We start from the raw sequence: 20,461 nt of genomic DNA on the forward strand, positions 1-20,461 counted from the left end.
ATTCACGGCCATTTATGGCCCCTGCTCTTCAACTAATAGACCGCGGCTCTAGTCCGAATTGGACTATGTTGCGTCTCTCCCCCACCCTATCTAGCCTGGGTAGGGACTTTAATACCACACGGTAGTCCAAACGTAACTCCACCTAGCGTATCTCTCAAGGGATGGTAGAGTTTTTTTACTTTATCACCAGGAATGACTAGCTTGACATTCCCCTCCAAGGTAACAGGTTTACCTGGTTTAGTCACTCTTCCAAACCTGTCCTTTCCAAATTGGATAGGGTTTTGTTTTCCCTTGCATGGGAAGAAAATTTCCCTGGCTCTCACGCTCTCAACCTGCCTAAACCTATTTCTGATCATTGCCCTATCCTTTTGTTTACCTTAGCTGTTGCCAGGGGTCCTAAACCTTTTAGGTTCGAGCTAGCCTGGATGGAAGCAAAGTCCCTCTCCACTCTGATCCCTACCGGGTGGACTTCCTTCTCTGCTCAGATCAGCGGTAGAGCAAGATTCAGACTTCAGTCGAAAATTCAGCTCCTCAAGGCTGCTCTCAAGTCTAGGAGTATGTCTGTTTCGGGGAATTTTAACCTAATCAAGGCCGAACTCCTAAAGACTCTACAAGAACTGGGTAGCCTAGAAGAATCGCGTCCCCTGTCTCTCCCTGAAGCTGACCTCATAAGCCAATCTACACTTAAATACCTCTCCACTCTGAAAAAGGAGGAGATCTATTGGTACCAGAGGTCTAGGGTCAACTGGCTTAAAACACACAACCACAATACCCACTTCTTCCACAAGATTGCTAATTGTCGTAGGAGAGACAATACAATCTCGACCATCAAAGTTAACAGCTATTTTCTGGAACAACCGGCAGAGAATGAATCTGCAATCATCCCTTATTTCCAAAACCTTTACACTGCTACTTGTGGCCATAAACCTCCCATGGCTGACCTAGATTTCCTGAGCCTCTCCAATGAACAGGCCATGTGGTTCGAGCGTCCTATTCTCGAAGAGGAAATTCTTAAAGCTCTGGATGATCTTGCTAAAGACAAAGCTCCCGGCCCTGGGGGTTTCCAATGGCCCCCTTTAAGACCTTTTGGTAGACTTTTCGGTCGGATTTCTTACGCTTCTTCACTGAGTTTTTTCATTGAGGGATTCTTAACAAATTCATCAACGCTATGTTCATCGCCCTGGTCCCTAAGGTTGAAGGGGCAGAGGAACTTAAGGATTTCCAGCCCATAAGTTTGCTCAACTCCTCCTAAAAAATTCTTTCAAAGGTTCTGGCCTCTCGGTTTCAGCAGGTCCTGCCTTCGGTCATCTCCCCCTCGCAGTCGGCCTTTATCAATTGTAGACAAATCCTTGATGGGGTCTTGATAGAAAACGAATGCTTTCACTTGAGACACCTAGCCAAAAACCCGATCTCATTTTTACGATTGACTGGGAGAAGGCCTATGACCATGTTGACTGGTCGGTTTTGAATGAGACTATGGCCAGTATGGGCTTTCGAGATCGCCGGTGAAAGTGGATGAGGGGGAGTTTTTCTCACCCATGCTTCTCTATCCTTATCAATGGTACTCTCAAAGGGTAGTTCCAGTCCTCGAGAGGCCTGTGGCAAGGGGATCCGCTTTCCCCCTTCCTTTTCACAATCTCAGTCAAGGTTTTTAGCCGATCCCTCGATCGACTTTACCATGCTAATCTTCTTTCTGGCTTTGGGTCCTTTAGAAGAGCGCCCACTATGTCACATCTGCAATATGCAGACGACACCATGGTCTTCCTTGACGCCTCCCCCACGGAGGTGGAAAACCTCAGAATCTACCTCAAGTGTTTCCAGAGGGCCACTGGATTCAAGGTTAACATGGTGAAATAAAAAATGATGGGTATTGCCATCACCACCAACACTATTAGAGACCTGATTCCAGAATGGGAATGCAAGGTGGAGGACCTCCCAACTTCATACTTGGGCCTTCCCTTTAAGACTTGGAAAACCTAAAAAGAACCACTGGTCCCACGTTTTAGATAAGGTTGGCTGGTTGGAAAGGGAGGTATCTGTCTCAAGCAGGTAGAACCACCCTTATCAAAGCAACTCTAACCAATGCACCAATATATATGATGTCCGTATTTCAAATACCGGTCTCGATGGCTAATCGCCTGAATCAGCTCATGAGGAACTTCCTCTGATCAGGACAAGCAGATAAAAGTAAATTTCATCTCATCTCCTGGGACAAGGTCCTTTTACCCAAAAATCAAGGGGGGACTGAGAATTAGAAACTTGAGAAAACACAACATTGCCCTTTTAGGGAAATGGTGGTGGCATTTGGCCACCCAAACTGAATCTCTGTGGGCTCAAGTACTTCGAAATAAGTATAATACTCTGGTCTAGTCTTGGATCCTAGAGACTAGACCTTGGACCAATGCTTCAGGGATGTGGAGGTCCCTAACGGCATCCCTTGATTCATTTAGAAAACACATTAGACTACGCCCAAGAGTTGGTACAAGAGTGAGATTTTGGACTGACATATGGATAGGTCATGTCCCCTCAAAGGAAACCTATCCTTTGTTGTTCTCAATCACGGTGAATAGAGATGCAACTATTGAGGATGAGTTCAGAGTCGAAGAAGGAAGAAGACGCTAGAACCCCTCTTTTAGAATGAACCTTTATGAGGGGGAATCTCTTCAATTCCTCTCTCTATCATCTCTGCTCTACAACACTTTTATCCCGGTCCAGGGAAGGGACAAGTTGGTGTGGTCGCTTACCCCTTCAGGGGATTTTACTATGACTTCCTTCTACAAAAGGCTCATCCAACCCCCCACTTTCCCCCTCAATCCTACGTCAATCCTTGCAAAAGTTTGGCTGACCATTGCACCCCCAAAGGTGCAAACTTTTAACTAGATCGCAGGTTCAAATAGGATGCTCACAGTGGATCACCTACAAAGGAAAGGAATTCTTATTCCTAATAGGTGCGTCATGTGTTTGTGCCAAGAGGAATCCAATAACCACCTGTTTCTGCATTGTAACGTGCCTCATGAGATTTGGAGTCTAGTTCTACAACTGTTTGGGGTGCTTTGGGTTTTACCTCCAACGGTAAAAGACCTTTTCGCTTTGAATCTGGCTGCACATTGGCCAAAGGAGGGCAGAATCCTTTGGAAAGCAACTATGGCAGCAACAATTTGAACCATTTGGAAAGAAAGAAATGGGCGTATTTTTCAGGGATAAGTCTTCCCTACTCCTTCGCTATTCTCGAAGGGTACATCCTTAGTAACCTTCTGGGCGGCTAACCACCCCTGCTTCAAGGGCATTCCTATGGACTCTTTCAGCCGGAATTGGGAGCATATTTTATTCCACAACCCGAAGAAAAACAAAGTTAAATCAGCTTAGATTGCTCCTCCCCAAGGAGCAATCAAACTGAATTTTGATGGTTGCTCTTAAGGCAATCCTGGCCACGCAGGTGCAGGAGGGGTCTTTAGAGACCATCTTCAAAACATCCTCTTCTCTTACTCCGAACTCATTAGTGTCCAAGATTCGTAGTTCGCCTAATCAATGGCTCTCCTTAGAGACATACAGAGCTTCGATCGGTCTTGGGGACATACTCTCTTTGTGGAGGGTGACGTCAGGAACATTATCTCTTGGGCGTCCAAGACAGCTTCTCCCCCTTGGTACCTCATGCCCATTTATGACGAAATTGAACATATTTGTGGGGATACGCCAATGTTATGGATGCCTATCTCAAGGACGTCGAACGAGTTCGCCCATACACTAGCTAAGGACGGAGCCATGGCCTGCACTAAAGTTTTGGCACTATAGCGGTTTGTTTTTGGAATGGACACAGCTTGCACCCTACTAGAACCCTTCTGGACTGGGTCCTTTTTTTAGCTTTACTTATATGGTCCTGATTGTATCTTGTTTGTACATCTACAGTTCACCTTGTAAGGGGAAATTCTTATAACCCCATGTTGTATATGGTCTGTTGACTTATTCTTTTTACCAGGAGTCCTAGGTGTTAGGCACTCTTGGACTAAACTTCTTCTCTTGTACCTATCTTTTCATATCTATACAATTGTTAACAGTTATCAAAAAAAAAAAACATTAAGCTTACATAGAAATACTAGGAATTTATTAATACCCAAATGGAAAAGCAAATCATATTGTATCCAGCACACAATCAATATGTTCCATTTAACCTCGACCGTCCATTGTCAACAACAGAGTTCAGATGAACAGCTCCACAGCCCAAGCCCATAAATGTGCACTTGAGCAAATGCTTCCCACGGTTGACAATTGATGGCTGAGGTAACTTACAGCATAGTATAATCCCATAATCCATTTGGCCAAAAAAACACGTATTATTTTGTTGTATCAAACATCATTTCCTACCCAAAATTCTACTCATAGAGAGGCCTACCTCTTATGTCAACTAGCCGAAGCATTGAGCTTTGAAGCACATAAAATTAAGGATCTAGGGCTTAAGCAATCAACAAATAATAAATGCACAGATTCATAACCATGATGAAAATAGGAATCCCAATAAGACTCCTTTGCCAAATAGGAATCCTTTGAAGATACAAAAGATGTCATGAATTATCTATTACATAAGAGTATTCAACTTGTCATACTAGTGGGTACAACTCCCAAATTTAGCCAGCAAAAAATAAATAAGAAAAAACAACACAAGTAATAGGACAAAAATAAACAAGAAGTATTTCAACAGAAAACCATAAAATGCAATGAACAGTAATACAACAACAAAAGTAGTTTTCTGAAAAGAAATATGAGAAAAAGGACCTTACCCGCAATAGAATTTGATTTGGGGAAATCGGTAAAGTTTGTTTCCCAATAATAAGGTTTCCAGTGAAAGTATATAGAGAATTATTTGGCTGTTCACATTGTATTTCACCTGTATTTTTGACAAGTGCAAAAAAAGAAGTGTCAAAGAATGTGCCTACAAGAAAACACATGCTTTAAGCAACAAACTTGAACTTCCAAAAATTAGTCAAAAAGTGATCAGGAACCACTCCAATACATTTCCATCCCACTGATCCTAACAAGAAAAGGCACTCCTTTTGAACCAAAAAAAAAACAGAACAACCATTCCTAGTCATAAGCATCCCAGTCAACTGGCATTTTTTGTACAGCATCACAACACCATGTGGGCATCACACCAAGATTATCAAAACAAGAATGTCCAAGTTATACACATTGAATAATTTTACCCAGAATTGGATATAGTATTCATAAGCCTTGAAATCATAGTTTCTCAAAACAGGAGGGGTAACGAATGAGGGATTCGTGGCAAGAAGAAGTCCCAGTTTGGGAACATCATAGGAATGCTCTCACAATAAACATACATTAAAATGTGAAAACCAAAACAATTAAAAGTCATGATTTCTATATTTTACATACACAGACATATGAGTAATATATTCGTTTTACTTACAATATTGTTTTCTCAAGTAAATTATAAAACTCAATTATTTATTCAAGTCGGATCATATTAAAGTCATGCATAATAATATAGCAAAGTTATTTATTTGATCAATATATTTAAATTTTTAATAAACAATACAAATAGATTTCAGCAAAAATAGACTCCATCCTTTCTTCTCCTACCCATTAATTATAAATTTAAAAAAAGAAACTAATAGATAGAAACCAATTAAATGTAGAGAGAGATAAAAGAGATGAATATTCATAGAGTTGCTAAACCTACCACCCTCTTTAATGTGATTATGGAACCTTGGCATTTAAATTATCTCTTTTTTTTTAATTGATCTGGATATAAGAATCATTTCCCCTTAAAAAACATACAAGAATTTTCATCAATGTTTTTTTTCTTTTTTTTTGACATTCACTAAAGATTTTCATTTTCTGATGAGTAAGGATTAAAGCATCTTTTTTCCTTATAGAAAATTTAAGGAACATGACTTTGCAACACAATTACTTTCTTTTGGAAATTTATCAAAATACACCTAGAGGTGAACTATTTAACATTGCAAAACGTTTATATAAGGGTGCAACCTTAAAATGTAGAACTAAAGATGCACCTTAAAAATCCATCAAAAAAAGCTGTTCAGATGTTGAAAAACCCTCTAATTGCTATCTCGTCATCAAGATGTACAACTATGGAAAAAAAATAAAAAAAAATTTGAGTGCTAAAAACAGTGCACCTTGCAACACGTTATCTAGAACATCCATTTTCAAGATTTTGATATGTTTACAGATCTACTTGATTTCAACCATTTTTGGAATTTAAAATTTTATAATTAGTTATAAAAATAGATTTTGAGAAAATCCTAAGAATGTTTTACACCAAAATTACACGTTATGATAAAATTTAGAGGTGCACCTTAATTGGATTGTTTAAGGTTGCAACCTTATAGAAACCACACCCTTTAATATTTCACCTACCCTTTATGGATATGCATCTAAACTTGTCTTCTTAATGAAGATCCATCTAACATGGGTTTGAATTATATTGAACAAAAAACAATGGGATAGGATCTTTTATTCATAGTTTCTAAACGGTCAAATGATGCGACAGTGAAATTAGAAAAGACAACCAAGCAATGATAGGCCACTGGACAAAAAAGACGGCCTTGTGAGACAGAACCCAGAGACAAAAGATACATAGAGAGAGGGGAACCACTATTCAAATCAGAGGAGGCTACCACTACCAGATTGTGGGTGAAAGACATGAACTATTGAAAGGTAATCTAACTGGGAGCTTCTGTCCAACATAGACCATACAACAGGAATAACCGAGTGAGCAACAGTGCTTGGCAAACCAAAACTCCACTAACACGAAGGAAAGGAGAATGAAGATAGACTCTTTATTCTACATGTTTAATCCGAGGCTAAAAGGATTCTTAGATCGCAATGGTGGAGATCTAGAAGTTCAGTATTGACCAAACAAAATGGAATTAGGAGAGAAGACCATTCATCAATAGACACGAATATGTTTGGAGATTTACAAGTTCAGTATTGACCAAACAAAATGGAATCAGGAGATAAGACCATTCATCAATAGACACGAATATGTTTCGATCAGAATAAGGGGCATTCCTCTACATGCCAAGCCTATAAGTGTTGTATAGGGAAGGCATATGGAAGGGTAAACCAAGCATACCAAAACAATTCAAGAGGACATAATGGATGTTGTTCGACTAAAGGTCAAGATGATGGATGTAAAAGAATACCAAAAAGGATGCTCTTGGCCGCATTCCTCTACATGCCAAGCTTATAAGTGTTGTCTAGGGAAGGTATATGGAAGGGTAAGCAAAACATACCAAAACAATTCAAGAGGACCTAGTGGATGTTGTTCGACTAAAAGTCAAGAAGATGGATGTAAGAGAATACCAAAAAGGATGCTCTTGGCAGTGGTAGAGAGAATTTCAGCTGAGTTATAAGGAAAAAGGGTGAACCCTGCTACCATCATGAAACAAGCACAAAAGAAAATAAGCAGGGTGCAGGACATAATGAAAGGAGAGAGAAGTACGATAAAGAGCGGTAGCAGCACTAGTGAACCAATTTAATCAGTGAATGGAGGAATTTATAGAGAATAAGAGAGCGGAAACAAGATCTGCTGGATCGAGAAGAGATTCCAGTCTGGCAGCCACATCAATGACCACAAAAAAAATGACAATCTGTTTGGATGTTGCTCAATCCTTGAGTGAATGCTGGCAGTGAGATATTTCTAAGTGCTCTGAACCCCATCCAATCCAAAAATAAAATGTCATGGAGGTTTCTAATGTCGAATCACAATCAACTAGGGCAGAAATAAAGCATTGCATTGAACTCTACTTTGGTGTCAAGGTAGTAGCTATGACTAGTCATCGACTCCCGGTCCCAGGAAAGGGTAGAAGAATTGGATCTGTTTTTCCAACCTGGCAGCACATTCAAATTAGCTTCAGAGGCATTTTGAATTTGAATTCAAATTGAAATCAAGACGAGAGAAATATGGCAAATATTCAGCCAAGTGAAGTAACAGAAGACCGATTGGGGGAAACATGGCCTACACCAAGCATGTTATCAGAGGGCTTCAATGGCTCAAAACAATTGATGCATAGGCAGGCAGATTGTATGGCAATTGTAACATCACCATTAAAGCAAATACACTGGGATCCAAATCCATCAAGAGAGTGGACAGCAGAAAACCCCAAACCCACTCACCCACATAATCAAAGGACAGTCCTGCAGCAACCAAGAAATGAACAGGATCGTAATGTGTGGAGCAAATTGGCTGAAGTAAACCAAACACAATCAAGGGCCCAAAATCATGAACAGATCATTGGTTGCAATGGAAGCAACATCATTTCATTGAAGAGCAGGAAGAAACATGTGTGGCCACAGACAAAGCGGAAATCAATACCCATCCCAAACAAAACCTTTTACCCCATCCCCCTCGAGAACCTCGCCTGGATAAGAAAAACTGCAACTTTGGGTTTTCTCCCCATAGGCATTACAGCGACGAATATACAACATCTTCAGCTCAGTAGAATAGAAAGAATAAACCCAACAACGTTTCAGGCATTATCCAACAACAAACTCAGGCTTGTCTGGCGCTCAAACGTCATATATCCTCTAGCAATAGCACAGGTTCCATCGGGAAGGATTGGGAGGACCAAATGTCCACAGTGAAGGAAATTAAAGGAGGATATCATATACGCACCAGACGATAAGACATGATCCAGCTCCTTCATGCCCTTTCCGGCTCCTTCATGCCCTTTCCGGCTCCATCTCCAGTACCACTACAGAAGTAACAAGTAAGGTATGGGCTAATGGTTGGGGAAAAGAGTGCTCTGGCCTATTAACCAACTTGAATCTGAACAGGAGAGAGGAGAATGGTCCTCCCTGGCTGACAAATGTGAGCAAAGTAGGGAACAGTAGCAAGTATGGAACCTAAATAAAGAGTGCATCCGCGATGGTACATGACAAGACAGCCATTGCCTTTCCACTAACATGTCCAACAAGAGGTTCTCGGAGTAATCGTTATGAAAATTTGAAAGGAGTGGCTATGTAGAACTCAAGGTAGCAAATTAAAAAAGAAAAAAAATATCTTCAATATACCTGAATTTTACTTACATGGGCCACCATACACTGTTGTAAATCAAAATTAGAACCATAAATACAACCTAAGATCTTTATTTTACTCTCAAAGTAAATAGAAATCATCCAAGAGCAATAACCAATCTATCACTATAGTTTTGAGTGCAAAATATGTTCCTAGAAATTCATATAAAATATGACTGAAAAATAGTTCAATTAAATGAAAAGACTCACTAGATAATGCCTGGAGTGGCCCTCACAAGGCTTGATACACCCCACACTCGATTCTCTAACCGATGGGGCACTTTTAATCCTTTAGGTCATGCTGGAATTACGAGATAGGGAACTTTTTCAGACAATACCTTTCAATCTAGGGCTTTAGAGAGAGTAGGAACCTATTTAGGGTTTGTAGGAACCCTCTAGGATCAAATTTAGCACTACGCTTGAGGGTTTATTTCTCTCTTGGCTGGCTGTACCTCTCTTCTTCTTCAAAAAACAGCAACGTCCCAACCTAGGGTTTCAAAGTGCCACCGCCCTTTTTTTCTTTTGTGGGTGGCGTGACTCTATGAGGCAAGAGGGGAGAGAGAGGCTTGATTAAACTTTGAAAAGAGAGAGAAATATTGGGGAATGGAAGAAAAGAGAGACATTTTTCTTGGGCGTCAGGAAGAGATATTTTGGCATGAGAGAGAGAGGTATTTTGGCATGAGAGAGAGAGAGGTTATGACATCATTTTATAGAACTAAACACAGGAGACTACACAATTCTTCTGGCCTACAAACATCATCCCTGGGCATCTCCGACCTCAACAAGGGATGACCCACTGTAAACCCTTCTCGGTAGTGCCACATGCCCTGGGATAAGAGTTTCAAACAAAACCAAAGGCCATAAAGGACCCAACCTAAGGTCAATCAACACACAGACTCCCACTTAAATGAATATTCCACTATAAAGTATTATTTTTACAAGCTCTCTATGCTTGTAAAGGCCACAAAACCCAACATCTCCCACTTAGCCATTGAAGGTTGTATAATCACTCCCTCTTAGTTTCAGTCAAGCCCATTTCATGTAAATGTTTGGCAAAAACATTGGCCACCAATCCTTTCGTCTAAGGCCAAAATAGCCTTTATCGATAGATAAGCAATCTGAATCTCTCATGCTCGGATCTCGTTGTGAATGTGGTAGTAGCACGGCTTTATATGCCTCGATTTCTTGCGAAACCTAAGCTCTTTTGACAGACAAATAGCTACCTGGTTGTATAATGTCACTCCCACCAACCTTGACATATATACAGTAATCATCCTGATTCGACACAAAACCAACTAATGACAAGGACTCCTGAAAACTAATGGACCACTGCCTAGTTTAAGACCATTAAGGGACTTATTGAGTTTACACACTCTGGTTGTTTTACATAAATATCTTCTTCTAGCTCCCAATTCAAAAACGCAGTTTTAACATCCATCTGGTGGAGTTCGAAGGTGAAATGCGCTGCTATAGCTATTAGGATTCTAATGGAGGGAATTTTGCAACAGGGGAGAAGGTCTCATCATAATCTATTCCTTCTTTCTGATGCATGGCAACATGCTTCTGATAAGATTATGAAGGTGCATGGCGACATGCTTCTGATAAGATATGTGTGCATGGCAACATGCTTCTGATAAGACATGTGTGCATGGTAACATGCTAATGATAAGATGTGAGCACATGGAGACATGCCTCTGTTACGATCTGATAAGATATGTGTGCCAGCAGGTGTGATTTATCATGACTCTCTATGATAGAATGAGAGTTAGGAGTGGATTGTGTTTGGGAGGTTGTACCCCACAAATCTGTGTGAGGCACTACTCATTGGGACCCCTTTGGTAGTGTAATGCTCTCTCACCAGATGGGCACATGAGAGGGCCGTGTCTTGCAAGGCCAGTGCCTATCAAAAGTTCTAAAGCGCGCTGGGACATTGTGCGTGTGTGAGGTACCACACAATGGATTTACCCGTTGGTGGTGCTTTCCCCTGCGGGATGGTAAAAGATCTAACCTTGGACCCAAGGTTAGTGCTTCTACTGCAGGATTTCTGTTGTGTGAATGTTTGTAAGGTTAGAGCTTCTATTGCAGGATTTTTGTTGTGTGAATGTTCGTACAGTTAGTGCTTCTACTGCAGGACTTACGTTGTTGTGAATATTTGTAAGGTTAGTCCTTCTACTGCAGGACTTTTGTTGTTGTGAATGTTTGTAAGGTTAGTACTTCTACTGCAAGACTTCTATTGTTGGAATGCTTGTTTGATTCTATCTGATATTTAATTACAGTAATGTTAGAATATTGTTGACCTTGAAATGAATCGTGTGTCTAAGTGGATGCTGGCGGGGTATATAAATGACCTACTTGGGATGCAAGTAGGGCATCTTGTGAAATCATTTGTATTATATTAAACTGGGCATAACACTTTAGCAACTAACTTGGCCTTGTATTCCTCCAACTTCCATTCTGAGTTCAATTTCTTCGTATGAATCCACTTGCAGGCATAGTTTCAAAAAGCACTAGGCAGGTCCTAGGCGGCCTGGGGGGTCCAAGCCACCCAGCACCTAAGCGGGAGCCCAAAACCTGGGCGGCCCAGTCGAATCCAAAAAGGATGCCCAGGACTAAAAATCTTCTAAAACGACCCCCCAATAAATTTATAAAACATTAAAAATTAAATCTAATATCAGGGTGATGTTTTGATCAATTTTTATCAACTTTGAAAGAAAAAAAAATTCCACCTTTGGGAGGGACGGCCGCCTAGGCAGGGCGCAGGCCCTGAGCGACCTCCCTGGGCTGGGCGCTGGACACCCGCCTAGGCGGGTTCCATACCGCCTAGGCGGCCACCCAGGGACTGCCCCCCAGATTGGTCGCCTAGGCCTGGGCGATGCGCCAAGGCCTTCTGAACAGCCTAGGCACTAGGCGGTCAGGTTTTTGAATCACTGCTTGTAGCTTATGCGTTTTCTATCAGGAGGTAGTTTCACTAGTTCCCAAATATTGTTTTGTCTGATCGAGTTAAGTTCATCAATCATGGTTTCTTCCCATTGTGCCCTTTCATGACAGGTTATGGCTTCTTGATAGGAACAAGATGCATGTAGGGATTCTTCTTCAATTCTCTCATAAAAATCTCTTAGGTAGGTGAAGAACTCAGGTTTTCTTCTAATTCAGTTACTTCTCTTAGGACGAGGTGGTTCAGGATCTAGGGTCCGACTCGTTTCTGAGTGGCACAACCATCACGGAACTCTTCCTCAAGGAAATGATCATCCCTACTCTCAAAGACAGCCCTTGTGTTAGGATTATAGAAACGGTATCCCTTACCAATTGGTAGGATAGGAGAGAACTTAACAGTTTTGGGATCTAATTTGGTCCTATTCAATGGAGTATTAGAACATGGGCCGAGCATCCCCGCATTCTAAGGTGATCATGGGATAGAGCATGACCAGTGAAAATCTCATGAGGAGTTAGGGGGACGGCTTTCGTGGGAGACCAATTAAAAAAGGGTGCGGTTTGTATAGAGCCCAAGCTCTAAACAATCAAATTACAACCTACCTTCAAATATTGTCGAGATATGTGGTTTCAATGTTGGAAATCTTTGTGAAAGTCTTAAAATATATTTTCATCTTTATTTATGAAGTCTAAAGCTTAAAAAATAGTGTAGATCGACAGATCTATGAAAACTTGAAAATCTTGAAAATTGACGGTCCAAAAATGCGTTACAAAATACACTATTTCCAAAACTTGAAATCCATTGTTTTCTCATGTCTATGCATCTTGATGTTGAGATGATCAATTTGAGGATATTTCGGTATCAAAACAACCTCTTCAGGTGAAATTTATGACGTACGCTCCAATTTGATTGTTTAGAGCCACAGCTCTAGAGAGCCGAGGCTTTAAAGAATTTTGTAGGCTATAGTTAGTTTTTAAAACCACTTCTCCCCAAAAATCTAGAGAGCTCCTCACCATTTCCATCAAGGTCTTATTCCGTCTCTCAGCTACCCAATTTTGCTGAGGAGTGTACGACATAGTATATTGAGGTATGGTACCATGCTCAGTACATAATTCTTTAAATAGTCGTGAGGAATATCTCCACCCTAATCGGATTTAAGGACTTTAATTTTCTGGTTCGTTTGGGTTACTACCTCGGCTTTATACTCTTTGAAACAGTCTAGGGCTTCAGACTTTTCTCTTAACAGATAGACATGGCCAAAATGGGAGTGATCTTCAATGAAAGTGGTAAAGTACCTCTTGTGGCCTCAGTGGCCACATTCATAAGTCTATAAATATCAGTATGGATAACTTCTAATATGTCAATAACGCTCTGAGATTTTACAAAGGATTTCTTAATCAACTTTCCTTGAACATATGATTCACAGATTCTGGTTAAGTCTCCATTCAAATACTTTTAATAAGCTTCTCTATAAATTCTCCATCTTTTTAGGATTTATGTGCCCTAATCTCATGTCTCATATATCTGCATCATCATCGTTATCATTATAACAGAAGACATAAGAAATGAAATTCTTTATTGCAACTGAAAAGAAACCATCTACAACATGACCATTCATGACCAATTCATTCCCCATATTTCACCTCCACCTTGTTAGCAGTAAAAATGACATTCTTTATTGCAACTAAAAAGAAACCATCTACAAGATGACCATTCATGACCAATTCATTCCCATATTTCACCTCCACCTTATTAGTAGTAAAAATGGTGGAGTAGCCTGCCTTAGCCAATCTAGCGACCGAAATCAAATCCTTCCTCATTCCAAGAGCATAAAGAGTTTGCTTTAGGATCATGCTTTTGCCATTAGAATTTCAATCTTTTGATTCCCACCCATATAGATATACTGATCCCCAGGGGTAACAGGTTTAAAATTTCTATACCCATCCTTGGTGTTCAACATATGGGCAATGGACATTGAGTCAAACACCTTAGGGTCAGCTAGCATGGCAGCATTGTCCCAAGGACCACAAAAGCATGCTCCCTATCGCCCTTGGGATTCATATTCTTAGGTGTTCTACAATACTTCGTAATGTGCCCAAATTTGTTGCAGTTGTAGCACTGGATAACTCTTTAAATCCTTCCTTTACTTAGTCCCATTATTCCCCTTTTGATTCTCATTAGTTTTGTTTTTATACTTGCCCTTACCCTTCTTCCTGAATGAATCAAAGTTCAGTTTAAGGTTTACCAGATTTACGGAGTGAATCAAGGCTAAAGTATCGCGAGTCAATCTCTTTTTTCTGCAACTTTAAACTTCGTGATGATCTCGTCCAACTTCGGCATGCTCCTCTCGTAGTGAGGGCAGAAATGAAGATTTCCCACGAACTCGGCATTGAATTCAGCAATTGGCTGATTTGCATGTTTTCATCTGGCTTAACTTCTGTAACCTCGAGTTTGCGAACAAAAGCTCCAAACTGTAGTATATGTTCAGTTAATTTGCCTCATTCCTTCATCTTCAATATTATTTCATAGCCATTGTTTTTCTAGTGAGAGGAGTAGCACAATCAGCCTCAAGTTGTTCATGAATCTCCTTTGCAGTTTTCAAGGGCTCATACTCGAGAGCATGGTCATCCATGGCCATAAGTAGAATATGCTATGTCAGGGTGTTTTTGCACACCCACCTTTCATAAACATTACCTCATGGTGCAAGTGGGGATTATCAGAGCATCTGGCTAAGTCCTGCTTCGAAGAGGACATAACTTATCTTTCTCTTCCAATTAGCCTAGTTCTTCCCATCAAATCTTTCAGATTTATTTAATGCAAACAAAACTTTTTGATGTCAAGTTTCTAAACACAAAATTTTTCTTTTTACAAAAAAAAAAAAAAAAAAAAAAAAAAAAGAACGAAACTCTTAGACTATGGCAATAAAATATAGAAGCTCTGATACCAAACAAAAGAATGGCTATGTGGAACTAGAGGTATTAAATTTAAAATTTTTCTTTTTTTTATATTCAATACATGAATTTCACTAACTATGGGCCACTATACACTTATACGAATCAAAAGTAAAACCCTAAAAACAATTTAGAACCTTTACTTTTACTGCCAAAGCAAATAAAAACCATCCAAGAGCAATAACCAATCTTCCACTATAGTTTTGAGTACAAAATACATTCCTGAAAATTCACAAAAAAAATATAAAATGACTAAAAATAATTAAATCAAATGGGAGGACTTAATAGATGATGCCTGGAGTCACCCTCATAGGGCTTGATACACCACACACCCGATTTCCTAACCGATTGCACACTTTTAATCCTTTAAGTCTTACTGGAATTTCTGAGATAGAAAAGCTTCTCAAGCAATACCTTTCAATTTAGGGTTTCAAAGAGCATTTGTCCCTCTCTTCTTCTTTAAAAAACAGCAACATCCCAACTTAGGGTTTCAAAAAGTCACCTCCCTTTTTTTCTTTTGGGTGGCGTGACTCTATGAGGGAAGAGGGGAGGGAGAGGCGTCATTAAACTTTGAAAAGAGAGAAATATTAGGGCGTGGAGGAGAGAGAGATTTTCTTGGCGTGAGAGAGAAATATTTTGTCATGAGAGAGAAAGGTATTTTGGTGTGAGAGAGGAAGGTCATGACATCATTTTAGAGAAGGATTCAAATAAGCTTTAAATGAAAGGGAATCTATCCCCCACTTGAAATAGGATTGCTTCTAGGTATGCCTTATCTTATTTGCCCAGCTTGACCATTAGGATATCAGGAAATCTATACGGTGAAAGAGATTAAATCTGAGCCATACATCCCACAAATTAGCCATCATGATTTTGGGTGGAAATTAGCAACCTCATCCCCTTATAATTCGAAATGTAGAGATCTAGACCATATTAAATGCATTAAGGGTAAGGATTAAAGGGTTTTGGTGAAGGATGAAGAGGCCAATAAAAGCTGGAGAGTTTATTTTAAAAAATTATTAAATGACCAACATAAAGGGAACATAGAGGTATTAGGAACCGTTGGCATAAATAAGGGCAAAGGTCATAGATACATTCGTAAGATTAGGACATCGGAAGTGAAAGAAGCTTTAAAAAGAATGAAGATAGGAAAGGCTTTAAGACTAGATAGTATCCCGATAGAGGTCTGAAAGTGCATGGGGAGATTGGCATTGACTGAATGATCACGTTGTTCAATAAGGTGGTGAGAACAAAGAAACAGCCAGACGAATAGAGGAAAAGTATTAAAGTACTATAGTACGTATTTACAAGTATAAAAGACACATACAGAATGGCGCGAACTATCGAGGGATCAAACTTACGAGCTATACTATGAAGCTCTAGGAGAGAGTGATTAAGCAACAAGCAAGACATAAAACAAGTGTATCAGAAAACCAATTTGGTTTTATGCTAAGGAGGTCAACAACCAAAGCTAATTTCCTACTTAAGCAATTGATTGAGAATTTTAAGGAGAAGGGAAAGGACTTCCACATGTCTTTATTAATCTAGAGAAAAATTATGATAAAATACTTTGAGGTTTGATTAGGTGGGTGTTGGAAAAGAAAGGAGTCTCCAGACACTACATTGACTTGGTGAGAGTCTGAGAGATGTACGATGGGGCTCGCCAACTAGTGTACAAACAACTAGTGGAGAGACCAGTGAGTTTTCAATGGCAATAGGTCTATAGGCATTGAGCCCATACTTCTTGTCTTAGTTATGAACGACTTAACTAGGCACCTACAAGATAAGGCACCATGGTGCATGTTGTTCGTAGATGACATGGCTTTGATAGATGCAACCCGAAACAACGTCAAGAAAAAGTGAGAATTTGGAGGGATACTCTAGAATCTAAAGGTTTTAATATTAATCGGACTAGGACAGAGTATATGAAATGCAAGTTTAGTGATAATAGAAGTAAAGACCAGAACGTAATTAAGATTGACAACAAGGAAATACCAAAAAGAACGCACTTTCAATATCTTGGATCAATAATCCAAGAAAATGGAGAGATAGAGGAAGATGTGCAACCAAAATTTTATGTGATCGCCGCGTACCAATGAAGCTGAAAGGCAATTCTATAGGAAAGTTGTGAGACCAAGCTTGCTCTATGAGGCAGAATGTTAAGCAATTAAAAAAAAATATACCCATAGAATGAGTGTAGCAGAGATGAGGATGTTGAGATGGATGTGTGGCCCGACAAGGGATAAAATTCGAAATAAATACATTGAGAAAAATTTAAGTGTGGTACCAATAGGTGATAAGATGAGAGAGAGTAAACTAAGGTAGGCTAGCCACGTGTGGCGTAGACCCAATACATCACCTGTTAGGAGGTGCGAGTTAGTTCAAGTGGAAGCCCAAAAAAGGCAAAGGGACACGGTTGGAAGTAGTGAGAAAAAATATGGGAACTTATAGCCTCAATGAGGGTATGGCCCTTAATAGAATAGAATGGCGGACCACGATTTGTGTAGCCGACCCCATTAGTTGGGAAAGGACTTTGACAATGATGACCCCTTTACAATTTAACCCAAGTTCAACTTCTATTTAAAATTAAATTATAAACACTTTTAGTATTACCTAGATCTTCCAAAATCTATAAGAAATCAAAGATAATTATTTTTATTTTTAACTTTAATATAAAATCAAATCTTTTTAATTTTAAAAGATTCCCTAACTAACTAAAACTTTTAACTAAAAGAGGTACATAAAATAAATAAGTGGGGCATACCACCCAAGGGACATCATATGGGCCCCACAAGGCCACACGTCCAACTCATGGTTCACAGACACGTGGGGGTTGGATCCTAGGTCCGCACATATGCCCTTCATAATTCTAAAAATTTTGAAACCACCCTTTTATTGAATTTATAACAGAAATAAATTTTTAAAATCCTCAAAAAGGTTGTAAAAAAGACAAAAATATTTGTAATACCAAAAAATAAAATATTTAGAAGTTTACCGACCAATAAGTCAAAATTAACGACAATAAGGGCACTCCACTTGACTCAAGAACCATGATCCACTACTGTTTTCTCATCCAACCCAACAAAGACTCATGACCCACAGGAAAATGAGTCCGGCCTATGAACAGAAGAGATAAGGGTCCAGGCAAGTTAGGTTCAAAACGAGACATAACCGCCGGCCAATGAATAGAAAATGAGGATCCAGGAAAGTTAGGTTCATAATGAGACGCAACCGCTGGCCTATGAACAGAAGATGAGGATCTAGACAAGTTAGGTTCAAAGTGAAACCTAGCCATCGGCCTATGAGCAGAAGATGATGATCCAAGAAAGTTCGGTTCATAATGAGACCCAATCGCTTAACACTCGGTCCAAGAACAAGAACCAATAACCTGCCCTATAAGCCTTCCAACTTGAAACTTGAACTCAAACATCGAAACCTGCGAAGGCGAGTGGAGTAGACAACGAGTGGAGTGCATAAACACGGAACGAGCCAACAAACTATGAACAGAAGATAAGGATCCAGACAAGTTAGGTTCTATAACCACACATATGAGACCACACAGTTCTTTTGACCTACAAACATCATTCCTAGGCATCTCAATCTCAACAAAGGATGACCCACTGTAAATCCTTCTCAATATTGTCACATATCCAAGAGTACGGGTTTTAGACATATCTATGGTTATAAACCACACAACCCATAGTTAGTCAACATACACTCCCATTGAAGTGCATATTTTATTATAAAACATTATTTTTACAAGCTCTCTAAGCCTTTAAATGCCACAAAACCCCCCTTGTCTGTATTATGAATGTATATGAGGAAAGATGAGATCACAAGACCGCAATTACTAAAGATCAGGGATTGGGTCTGGGAAGATCAGAGGACTAGGATGAGTATGATGAACAAAAAGACTCCAGATTAGGGGACTTGGAGATTATCCAGGCTCGCTCTTATGTTGGTTGTATACTTCAAGCAATGAGTCATATGCTGTAAGCGACGAGATACAAGGACTTTATTAGGAATATCACATGCTTTTTGAGCAAATAGAGCAAAAGAGATAAAGGAAATTAAAGGGTGAAATAGCATACCAGCAAGGGCAAAGGGAAAGGTACTCGAGAACTTAAAAACCCCATAATAGGAAAAAGTATGATAAAAGTAGATCCACTCCTGAGAAACAAAAAGAAGCAGGCATCTGCTTGTACGCCATTAACCCCAACAGATAAATGAAGATATTGTCATGGAATATTAGTATATGAAGGATGCCAGAAAGAAGAGAATGGTAGGAGCCTTTAACTAATACAGGAAACCTGATATTCTGATTGTGTTGAAGATTAAATTGGGAGAATCCAACTTGTCCACAGTCATATGTCCAAAAGGGGATGCAATCCAGCCAGGTGGGCTGCCCTCCCATCTCAGGGACCTTCAGGAGGGTATATGGGTGGTGTGCAATCCTTTGACACTCAGGAAGTCTAACATAAATATGGGGGCCTGATCCCTCTCTGTTACTTACAAAGGTATTGTAAGTGACTGTGGATATATACCTACAGCAATATATGGGCCAAATATCCAACAGACAGAGAGGCCTTCTAGGAGGAAATGGATCGCATGGTGCAAAATACAAATGACCTTCATGCTTGATGGGGTAGCAATATATCCAATTGCACAATCAGAAAGATCACAAGGAGAAAGAGAACAGTAAGCATGGAGGGTTTTGAGGAATTGTCAACAGGCACAAGCCAGTGGAGATCCCTTTAATAGGGGTCAATTTACATGGTCCAAATATAACAAATCAAATCCACTACTCATGAACCTAAACCGCTTTCTTATCACCATATTAGGAATCGAAATTCCCTACAAATGGCCTTCAACCCACCTACAAACCTTTCCATATCATCTTCATTGCCATGCATATCAAGTTCACTACCAACCCCGTCCCCCATCCCAAGAAAAATTTCCACTATCCCAGTTCTAACTCCCATAGCCACTATCTCATAATAGATAAAAGCAGAGTCCAAGCATAGTGTCCCTTACAAATTCCATCACAATGGGACTGATCGTATGCTAACAGGAATACGAAAAACTTCAATGCTCACTCATCGACAAGATTGACAAACACTACCCTCCATCTCCACATGCTCAAGCATCACCATAATAGACCCCATATTTTCTAATCTCATGTATCAGCTCAATGGCCATTCCCTAATTTAGGAGCTATTATCTACACATTTCTAAATTAATTGCAAAACAAAATCTCTTCAAAAAAAATATGTGCAATAAATTCCCTAGCTTTGATACCATGTAACAAACCTAAAGCTCAAAATTATTATTAGACATTTGGCTTCAAAGAAGAGTGTGTAGTGAAGTAGGATTAACGTAAAACAGCATTAATGTAATTACAAAAACATAAAACAAAGGCATTATATGCAACTAAAGAACAATAGAACCTGAAGGACATGAATCAAAAGAACTAAGGTTTCTCTCCAGTAAAATCTACGACTAGTGAATTCAAGAAGCATCAGTACAA

At 39.7% G+C, this 20,461-nt stretch overlaps 1 protein-coding gene across 3 annotated transcripts in view; it reads right to left on the reverse strand.

Moving 5' to 3' along the window:
- ALA3 (aminophospholipid ATPase 3) overlaps positions 1–20,461 on the reverse strand; it is an 86,148-nt gene that overhangs the window by 43,028 nt on the left and 22,659 nt on the right. For all 3 annotated transcript variants that reach the window (XR_016053078.1, XM_020666249.2, XM_006842668.4), the window contains one exon: positions 4,776–4,882. Coding sequence is in view for 2 of the 3 variants with exons in the window: in XM_020666249.2 (XP_020521908.1) it covers positions 4,776–4,882 (107 nt within the window). In the remaining variant the exon portion in view is untranslated. The remainder of the gene's footprint in view (positions 1–4,775; positions 4,883–20,461) is intronic.

The sequence above is a fragment of the Amborella trichopoda genome, chromosome 3, assembly GCF_054954075.1.
Source record: "Amborella trichopoda isolate Santa Cruz 75 chromosome 3, AtrichopodaSantaCruz75HAP2 v2.0, whole genome shotgun sequence".
Lineage (NCBI taxonomy): Eukaryota > Viridiplantae > Streptophyta > Magnoliopsida > Amborellales > Amborellaceae > Amborella > Amborella trichopoda.